The following is an 11,074-nucleotide window of genomic DNA, read 5'->3' on the forward strand; positions in this document are numbered from 1 at the left end:
CTATTTATTTATTTTTTTTAAGTGTGATTTTGACAAACTACACATAATAAAGTTGCCTATGAGAGTGATTTTCAGTCAGAGAACACTTCTGTTATACTAACAGTGTAAAGTGTTTTCTCAAAGCCATTTTTAGACAGTTTGATGACTCATCATTTGATGATCATTTTCCTTTCTCAAACCTCTGACCTGTCAGTAATAACTGGTTTCATAGGAGGGGTGGACGGCACAGATGTCAAATCTCCATCATCCTCTGCCTCTTCATCGCTGGAGTTATGGATGAGCTCAGTCTCCTCTTCTTCACTCTCCCCTCCACCCTCTTTCTTCTTCTTTGCTGATGCAGGCTTGCTCACTCCATCAATCTGGTTACCATAGTTACCTAAGTGGAAAAATTGTGTACATGTGGTGCTGTAAATGTTATTTTTGATGTTTTGAATTTACTGAAGCATACAGAAATACTAAATGTTTTGAAAAGAGACCTCACAGGTGTTTGACCTCAGCTCACCGATAGTGGCTTCAAAGCTGATGGGTTTATCTCCAATTTTTCTGTCTATCATTGTGGCCTCCAAGAACGACCCAAAAAGGAAAAACTCCTCCATCTTCCCTGTGGCACTCTGATAGAAAAAAAAAAGATCTTTTAAGGTCAGAATTACATCCAAATAGCTGTGATTGATTTTATTTATAACATAAAAAGTGTTATAAATAACATACAAGGGATAGTAACAAATAACATAAAAAACGATCTGCTGAATGGGACAGACATAGTAGAGTGAGGAATGAACACAGTATGTTTTTTGTGACCTTTTATTTCACCGCAGACTGCTCAGTCTGAAATCATAATTGACTTGAGATTATGGCAGCTCAATGCTGCATTGTAACCCAGCAGTATGGCGTTATTTTAATGACAAATGTCGAGAGCGCATTATTGTAGCGCGAAAGCACATTAATATAATTTCTTTTGCTCTCACACAAAACCAGACACGCACTTAAAACGTGTCTCTCCTCTCACTCAAACTGTGTCCTGTGCACTCTCAAATCTCTGTGCTCAAAAAAAAAAAAAAATCAGACCTGAAAACAAACACTGGATTAAAAAAAAAAAAAACTCCCAATAAATGTTCAAACAGCAATGCTATTAGAGCATTTATTGTATTATATCTTGCATCATACATCTATTTTTGTATTTGATGTTGATTTGAGGAGTTGTTACTTATTATTGTCATCATACCAACTGAGAATTTATTGCAATGATTTTAAATTCAGTTGAGGTATCTGACATATGACATAACATTGATATTTTATATGAAGTCTTTAGGGCCATAGGCTATATGTTGTTTTTAGATAAACTGCTCAGATTTAAATTCATTTGAGGTATCTGACATATTATGACATAACATCGATGTTTTATATGAAGTCTTTAGAGCCATAGGCTATAATATGTTGTTTTTAGATAAATTGCTCAGAGACCAACAAGTTGGACAGAGGTTATATGTACTAATCATCCAAGCACCCAATTCCTAGCCATTTCTAATTGGTTTAAGCTTTATTTATATAGCACCTTTTAAAACAGAGTATACAAAGTAGCCTACTTGACAAAGAGAAGCATATGTGCATTCGCAGAAAAGATCAAAATACAAACATAAAAGAGATATAGTAAAACAAAGTAGCTACAATAACCAGTTTGTTAAAACAAAAATACAACAATTAAAAATCAAGGAAAGGCCCTACTCAAATCTGTTTTGAGACTACTTTTTAAAAGTGCATAATGATAACTTTTGACAACGTTTAATTCAGGTGCGAAAAGAATTAATATCTATAGTGCATGAGCACAGAGATTTTAGAGTGCACAGGACACCGTTTGAGTGAGAGGAGAGACAGGTTTTAAGTGCGTGCACTCTCTCTGGGCGAGAGCAGCGTGTATCTGAGCGCGCGTGTCCGGTTTTGTGCGAGAGCAAAATAAATCCACGCGCGAGCGGAGAGATTCGCGCTCGCGCATTATATTAATGTGCTTTCGTGCTACAATAATGCGCTCTCGACATTTGTCATTAAAATAACGCCATAAGCAGGGGTTTCTTTTCAACTGAAGCTATGATCTTTGATCAAATAAAACTCTCACTGCTGTCCTCAGCAGAAAATAAGAAATGAAGTAACGCCCTTATAAAAATGTACTTTTCATTTCTACAGTTGTATAACTACAACTATGCAACTGTGTTCAAAAATGTTCATAATAAATCTATTATGGAAGAGAGGAAATCTTCATTTTTATTATAACAATGGCAGTTTAGTAGGCCACTCATTTTACTATATCATAATTTGTTTATAAAAACAAGCTTGGTAATGAATGAATGATCCATAGTAAATTGAAAATTGACTGGTACATCTTCATAACAATTTTAATTAAAATGGAAATTCATCATTTACTCAACTCATTCCAGACCTGTACGACTTTCCATCATTAACAGAATAGAAAAAAATTAATAATAATAATTGATATGATAAATGTGAATAAGGACTGAGCCTGTCAAGCTCAGAAATGACCAAAAAAAAAAGGCACCAATAAATTGTCACTATAAAGGTCCATATGACTTGTGCGCTATATTCCTGGTTTCACAGACAGGGTTAAACTAAGCCAGGATTAAGTCATAGTTCAATTAGAACAAAACATTACTGGTGTGCATCTTGAGACAAAACAAAGGCACTGACATATTTTAAGATATGCCAGTGCAAGTTTCTTTCATTTAAAACATCTCAGTCATGCATTTTAGTCTGGGACTAGGCTTAAGCCTTGTTTGTGAAACCAGTGGAAAGTCTTATAAAGCTGAACAAAATCTTTCTGTAAGAAACACAGAAAAGTTAATCATGAAAAATCTTCACTGATTTTTATACCAGTAGTAATGCTCAATACATAAACTAATTGTACTTCTACTACTACTACTACTACTACTATCTGGATGATTTGTTCGAGAAATGGATTTATGGTCTGGTTCTCTAGCATTGCACTGGATGGGAAGATTGTCAGGTAAATAATGACTTCAACCATTTTGTGACACTTGAATGGTGCTTTTGTTCTGATTATGGAGCTTCACAGTCTCAGTCCTTATTCATCAAGCGTAGCGTTAGTTCTGGCAGGTCACGTTAGTCAAGCTCGCATCAGCTGACCTTCAGCTGATCCCCATCTACCTATGGGACTACGACACCTATCTAAGCATTCATATATCAGGTCCCTCAGTATTATCAGCAGTTTTCGCATTGCTCAATAGCTAATTAAATGGTGAATTCGGCAGGCAAAACACCATCATCACTAGGAATCGGGAATTTAGAGAAGTGGAATTCGCTTTCCCAATGGTCTCACCTCCGATTCATTCAAGTTTGTTAACTTGAACATGTGAATTCTCTGCATTGATTATAAGCTGCCTGATTCGGAAGTGACTGAGTTAGCATTATTTCACACATATCTACATTATTGTCATGAACTCCACAAGTTATGTGACTGACTCACGAACAAGTCTGATGGGAACTTCATCCCCAAGAAGGATATCAAGAGATCAAGCATCCACTTCACAGCTGCTATGTTGTTTCACTCTCTCGAACGTCTTCACAAGCTAAGTTCCATTTAATGCTCTCAGGTTATCTGCAACATGCGTGTTGCTAAGGCTATCTGTGTTGCTTGGGCTCATTAAGTTGTTTTCAGTTAAATGCTTGTGCTAGTTCATGCCTGTGCGGTACTTATCTGTTGTCACTGGCAACACGCTGTCGTTGCGCAATATGCTGCACTTAACGGGGGTAATGTCATTTCATGCATTCTGAGTTATTTACACTGTTAATTAAGAGTTGGATTCTTATGCAGTTATTGGGAACATGCTTGTTCTTAAGGTATAGTTGTATTGTCGGGAACACGTTTGTCCCAGAGCTATCTGGTTGTTATTGGAACATGCTTGTTCTAAAAGAACATATTTGATTGGTCATTGGTTAAGTGCAACATGCTTGTTGCTTAAGGCTTCGAGATTTTGCTATCAGTTTGTGTTGGGGGATATTAGCATATGGTTTTGTTTTGGGGGGTTATTGCTGCTCTCCCTGCTCTCATCCATGCTAGGCTGCATGGAGCCATCTGTTAAGGCAACTGAATTGTTGCTACAGGTTATGCGGATTTTGGCAACATATTTGATTGGTCATTGGTTAAGTGCAACATGCTTGTTGCTTAAGGCTTTTATATGGATTTTTTAAGTTGGAATACAGCACATGGACACCATAGACTACTTTTATGATAATTTTATGATGCTTTAATGCTGTTTTCACTTTTACTTTTTGAAGAGTAAAAGCTCTATTTCCCTATTTATTATAATATCACAGAAAATAATAAATGGTAAAAAATGTATCCTTTTGTGTTCCACAGAAGAAAGAAAGTCATTTGATTTGTAATGATGAGTAAAGAACCTCTTGGAATTTTTTTTTTGTGAACTATCCCTTTAAGGAGTTTATTCACCTCCTCCTCTTCTAAACACTAAGAAAACATCTAATTTTCTGTGCTAGTCTCCAGCTCTCCTGTATTATATCAATGATCACACCGTCAACATATCTTTGGCTTACACTTTTATGTCTCTATTCTTCATGTAGCTTGGATCAATGCACAGGCTTTTAAACCGCAAGGTTAGTCATGGCATTAAAGGCAGTTGGGATTATCAGCATCACATGCTTGCCTCTAAATCAAATGTAAAAACAAATCTTGCGCTTCAGTAAAATGCATCTGACAATCAATATTTGCTCCCAAAGGCCACACAAAATCACAGCCAGCTGGACTCCCACATCTGCAGTGACTTTTTGTCTGAGGACACAGAGCTTGGCCTTGTAATTTCCCAGAGGGCAGCTGATGTTTCGTAGAATCTGGACTGAGCTGTAATCAATTTGTCTTCACATATGGCGCAAGAAGGTTACAAATGACCAGGCCAAAATGGAATCTGTAGTTTTTTTCAAACATTGTTAAATATGAAGATTGCAGGCCTGCAGGTGAGTTAGAATGAATCAGATGGCTTCCAAATAACCTGTGCGTAATGTCATGGTGTGACGGGTAAGGGTAGAATAATTTATGATTCACAAAGATTTCAGTATTGATCTAAAAAGAGGTGTCGCAGTGCCTTGACCCAATCTCAAAAACATGAAATAAGGAATCTCACCTCTGACATGTTGGACACCGGCTCTATTTGTACCTCAGTAGAGCTCATTATTTCTGCGGAAGAGGTGTCCAGGATCTCCACTGCGATACTAATAAGGAGGCGTGCCCTGAAGGACACACCTTCCCCCAGCCCCTCATTTAGATCCTGGTGCTCATCCATCAGGGTGTAGTTACGGGTAGAACCGTACATATTCACCCAGGCTGGGCCCATAGTGGGTAGGAACCCTGGGGAGAGATGAAGGAGCCGTTAATTCTTTTGTTCTTTAAGGTGTCTGTTTATTTACAGCCTCCATTCAACCTGTACATTCATTAAACTCTTCGTGTTACCCTGGGACAGATTGCCAGTTACCTTTGTCTCCATCATTTGCAATCTTTCGTAGATCGATGAAATGGGTTCCTATGGCAACATCATTCACCTTGTCTGAATCACGGATCTGAACTTTCAGTCGCCTACACAAAGGTGGGAACATCTCGGTGAAGATTACTTGCTCATTCCAGATGGGCTCGTAGCTGCTCTTCTGAACTGATGTTTTACCCTGCATGTGTAAAAAATGTATTACATGTACAGAATAAGTAATGTTCTGTCACTGTCTAATATAAAAATTTAATTGATATAAATATTCATCTCTTATTGAGTGTTTTCGGGTGTTTCTTACCTTCTGCCCTGCAAATTGCACCAGTCACAGATTAAGCAGAAACAAATCTTTGAACTGCACAATGGAACAAACTCACTAACATATACAGGATACTCACCACGCGCTGACAACCAGCAAAAACTAACCAATAGAGAAATGTATGCCGAGCCACTCAGGGTAAAAAATGAGGTATTCCTCACTAGTGTACTATTTGTCCATTTTCAGTTGCTAGTCCATATCCAAGCAAAACACACAGGCAAAGAGACACTTCTCAGACTAAACGGGACGTCCACAATAAGTGAGAACCTGAGATGATGACCAGGTTATGAGTGAAAAAGTAACAGGAGAGTACGTGACCTCACACACACACACACACACAGACACACAACAATACACATCCACATTCACTCACTCTCACTCTCTTACAGATGTGTCTGATATAATTACCCATATTAAATAAAGTAAAACTTACTGTTGTATACATCTACTAAATGTTTCTTAGGGTGCAAATCAGCATATTAGAATGATTTCTGAAGGATAATGTGACACTGAAAACTGGATTAATGACTGATGAAAAATCAACTTTGCCATCACAGGAATTAATTACAAATAACTGTAATAATATTTCATAACAGTGCTGTTTGTGCTGTATTTTTGATTAAAAATTTCAGTCGCCTACACAAAGGTGGGAACATCTCGGTGAAGATTACTTGCTCATTCCAGATGGGCTCGTAGCTGCTCTTCTGAACTGATGTTTTACCCTGCATGTGTAAAAAATGTATTACATGTACAGAATAAGTAATGTTCTGTCACTGTCTAATATAAAAATTTAATTGATATAAATATTCATCTCTTATTGAGTGTTTTCGGGTGTTTCTTACCTTCTGCCCTGCAAATTGCACCAGGACATAAGGGTCCACAAGATCCCTGTTCTCCCCGATAAAAGCTTTTTTCACATTGGCCATGATGCTGGTGTTCATTTTTGGTAGTCCCTCAGCTCTATAAATCTTAACATAAAACCGAGCCCATTGTCTCTCTGATGGAATACCCTCCGGCAAGAGAAGATTCCTGCAATATATCATAGAGAATAGACCAACATGACACTCAAATAAATAAATAAATTAATTAATTAATTAATAAAGCCTGGGACAAATAAATCTGGGACTCTAAAGTGCACTCCAATATAGAAATAAATACATAAATAAATAAATACATGAATTTTATCAGTTTCTGACCCCTCTATGTCATCCTCATCTGTTTCATTGGCCTTGTGGGGAGTCTTGATGTTGTCTCCTTTTCCTACGACTGCAATGTCACACTTAACGTAACCTTTGCAGCCGGCTGTGATGTCATCAGGGTCCGACAGCATTGCCCATTTGTGGTGGAACTGATGCTCTGTAAGATACATGCACCAATTAAAAGACTTTTTCCATCTAATTGGTATATCACTTACTTAATAAGATTTTCATTATTCCTTGGTTACTGACCAGGTAGTGAGTAAACAGTTCCCACATCTAGTTTGAAGGTGCCCACCAGAGTACCACTTCGTAGAAGGTTTTTAGAATGTATTACCTAAATTTTAGCATGAGAGAAAAGCAGAAGTACAACTTAATCATTTATTTTTATTTTAACTTAATCATGCATGTTATAATATGTATAATCGTATGCTGAAAGTGTGAACAAAGGCTTAATCTACTCACTGATATCTTCAGGATCTTGTCAGACATGACATCTGGAGGCACATGGAAGTCAAAGACAAAGTACTGTTGGAAGATAGAGAAAAATATTGAAATAATCTGGATATGAAGTTTATAAAATGAAGTCATTCACCATTTCAAAAATGTGGGTGGATTTAGGCATTATTTACATGTTGATACAGCAACTATCATGCGGAAGTGCAAAATAATCTGTCTTTCCAAATAAAATAAGATGATTCTTGCAGTTATAATTCCGTAAACAGGCTGTCAAAATGTCTAAAATGACAGAGTTCCTTTGCTCAGATTTTTCAGCAATGTGAATATAACCTCATTGTAGTAGGGGCAGTTTGTGGACTCCTTCATTGATGTATACTTCTTCTCCTCGCCAATTTCCACACAAACCACAGGATCCATGTTCAAACCAATCAACTGACGGGCCTCGATTACTGTTACACTGATCTGAAAGACATTTTAAATGGGATATTAAAAAATAGAATTAATTAAAAAATAATATATTTGAAAAAAAAAAAACATACAGGATATAAAACCCTGAGCTGGTGTGTGTCTTACATGCTGATTAAGACTGATGAGGCTGAATTAACGTGGGTGTGTAATCTGTTATGTTTTTATTACTGTAGAGGGCTAATTAGTCAAGTTTGTTTTAGGGAATCAAATGACAAATGAGCTACAGTATTCTATTGGATCACAGATTCATAAAGTAAACATCTGTGGCTGCATATGGACAAACAACAAAGCCACACTTAGTCAAGAGAAGGAAAATCATAATATTTGTATTTTTAGTTTTAGCTCTTAAACCAGCAGAGCCATCTAATTCAGATTTGCACAGTTCGAATGAACTACCAAATTGCACTCTCTCTCTTATTTTCCTTACATTGGCGCTGCTACATTTTTATGAAACACATTTAAGCAAATAAACTACTCTCTGCAAAACAACAGAAGCTGGATTCCAGAAGAATGCAGACAATAATACTGCTTATTGCTGCAGTGATTTATTCTGCAAGCGGGTCCCAAACGTTAATGTAAGAGAAAGACAGAAAGCAAAGAGTTTCCAACCTCCAGCAAAATATGAACTGTTAGAGATAAGGAAAAATTTTAACATGACCTAAAAACACTTACACAGCACACATGGGATATATGGATTTCCTGCATTTAAAGGAATTATACAGTGCCAGTACTGAAACAAATTTGCAATTCAACTGCTCAACACAACAGCCATGCAGAGGACAATTAGTAAGTAAACATCAAAGGCTTCTCTGAAACACTGAAGCTCAAGGCCGATGTTGTTTATTTGGGACAGCTCTGTATATTCAGGGCTTTGAGCAGAACACACTACTCAAGGATAAATGCCGCTGGTTTAACATGTCTGGTTGGCAATTCAAGGCCTGGAGTTATTGTCTTTTGTAATGTGGGAATGTTATTGAGCTCCCCCTTCCTCTCTGTGTTCTTTCGCCTGTCTTCATACCTGATAATCCACAGGACGCCCTGAACTGGGCTCCATCTTAATGTCAGGCTTTGATCTGAAAAACAAAATGTGAAGATTCAACTTTATAAAACACATTCAAACTAGGACTGTCAATTGATTAGTCATTTTAATCAAATGAATTACAATGTTAAAGCAGGTCTATATTGTGGCTAAAATAAAATAAAATAAATACAGACATGCATACTTGAAACTCAATAAACTGATCTTTCTCCTCAAAAACACAAAAATGGATTTTGAAAGAAAACAAAAAACAAGCACTCAGAAAAAGAAATATTGATGGTTTTCTTCCCTGTGACCTTTTCAAAGGATGCAAACAGTTAAAACTTCAAAAAAGAGAAAGTGTACTTCTTTAAAAATACACCAAGTGCACATCAGATATGTGACCTTTTGTTGGAGACATTAGTGGTTACTGCAGTAACAGAGGCCAGTGAGATGGTATCAGGGTCGAGCCCACCACCCAGACGCATGGCCTTTCGATCCAGATCTTCTGCATCCAAAATGGCAGCGTCATCTGCGAACGAGCACAGTTGATATTGCATTAGAATTTTATGATTCTTTAGTCTTTCCTATTGATGTCCAATGTAAACTCTCCTGAAGAAAAACCAGTAGAGAACTATGGATTTAAAGTACAATTAAGGTTAAGGTAATAAAAGTACAATAAACTTATTATTGTGCTTTCAGCACTAAATTGACCCAAAATGCAGGCACAAATACTCCGTAAGCTAAAACCAATTCAGTTGGTTTGTTTTCCTCTCTCGATCAATAAATAAATACATTTGCCTTTCTTGTAAAACCAGCTCTCTAATAATCAGTAATATTTACCTCCTTTTTTGTGGTCATCTTTAGAGATGCGTGTCTTTCCCAGTTTCATGGCTGAAAACACTCCTTTTCCTGTCCTACAATATAAAACAAACATTTAGATGGCCATGAACGGGGGAAAAAAAGTGACAATATTTGCACTGTGATTGATTTTTAAATCACCTCTACCTCTGGGCCTCCCAGATACTGAATAATTTATACCAGTTTAAACTCAGAAATATGACTGTTACATAGATATTGTATAAAAAGCAGTGAACCACCTAGATACATTCCACAATTCAATAAAATAAATTATTAACACATAAGGCTAACACATAGGTAGTGCAATAGATTCAATAGATAAATTCAAGTATCAAAATGCTTTCCATATAGAAATGTTTGATCTACAGCTCAAGTTTTATCTTTATTTTGATGTATTCATTCTCTTATAAGCACTGCTGGAGAGCAATCAAATCATCACTACTGGAGCACGACAGGTTTTCCCATGATGGAAAATTTCTGTGATATTTATCACTCAGACGAGACACCCGTTTCAACAGCGAGACCCCACTCACAATAGCCCCAGTGGTGTCCAATAACTCTGCACTGATATTATGGTGATTAGATATCAGTTCACCTACAAAGGCCTGATGATGTCACAGGCCGGCTGGACAAATAACGGTCCTTAATTATTCAACAAGATGGGCACAATTCTCCAATTAGCTGTGATCTGTGGATATAGATACTTTCTCAGGACAAGATGAAAGAATTCCAGATCGTTTTGTCTCTTTATTTCCTTTGAGCATTTTAAACAGAGTGAAAATGTATCAAGATCACAGACTTCTCCATTTTTTGGATGTATTACATAAATCACCAAATAATAGGACATCAACTGTCAAGCCAGGACTGATTATGCAAATGCAGATACTTTTTTTCAACATTTTCAAACATTATTCTGTAATGTAGTCTTTTTTTGCATCTCAGCCTTATGATGGAAGCACACCCTCTAAAATCGTTTTCTTTGAATCACTGCCGTCATATCAGAGTGACACTTACGAGAAAGTCTTCAGAGTTTACTTTTTAAACTTTTATTCATTAATTCATTAGTTTTTTCCTCATAAGTCTAAATAAGTCTAAGCCCCTCTAAAATACATACGCAGTCAAACATGAAGTTATATCAAACAAACGAGTGTTAATATGAGATCAGAGTATAGAAATTGCATCATATGCATCAGGCATGTTTTGTCAAGTGCATCAGGTCACAAAAAGATATTAT

The 11,074-nt window shown here is 36.8% G+C and overlaps 1 protein-coding gene across 1 annotated transcript in view; it reads right to left on the reverse strand.

The window, feature by feature from the left end:
- The window catches only part of LOC107693216 (otoferlin-like), a 53,445-nt gene that overhangs the window by 16,354 nt on the left and 26,017 nt on the right, over nt 1–11,074 (reverse strand). Inside the window, exons 6-17 of the mRNA XM_016492509.1 lie at nt 9,823–9,896; nt 9,385–9,511; nt 8,980–9,034; nt 7,824–7,955; nt 7,500–7,562; nt 7,287–7,371; nt 7,035–7,194; nt 6,681–6,867; nt 5,514–5,700; nt 5,166–5,389; nt 503–611; nt 187–376 (exon numbers count right to left, since the gene is read on the reverse strand). Coding sequence (XP_016347995.1) covers nt 187–376; nt 503–611; nt 5,166–5,389; nt 5,514–5,700; nt 6,681–6,867; nt 7,035–7,194; nt 7,287–7,371; nt 7,500–7,562; nt 7,824–7,955; nt 8,980–9,034; nt 9,385–9,511; nt 9,823–9,896 — 1,593 coding nt within the window. The remainder of the gene's footprint in view (nt 1–186; nt 377–502; nt 612–5,165; nt 5,390–5,513; nt 5,701–6,680; nt 6,868–7,034; nt 7,195–7,286; nt 7,372–7,499; nt 7,563–7,823; nt 7,956–8,979; nt 9,035–9,384; nt 9,512–9,822; nt 9,897–11,074) is intronic.

The sequence above is a fragment of the Sinocyclocheilus anshuiensis genome, unplaced genomic scaffold, assembly GCF_001515605.1.
Source record: "Sinocyclocheilus anshuiensis isolate Anshui unplaced genomic scaffold, SAMN03320099.WGS_v1.1 scaffold810, whole genome shotgun sequence".
Classification (NCBI taxonomy): domain Eukaryota; kingdom Metazoa; phylum Chordata; class Actinopteri; order Cypriniformes; family Cyprinidae; genus Sinocyclocheilus; species Sinocyclocheilus anshuiensis.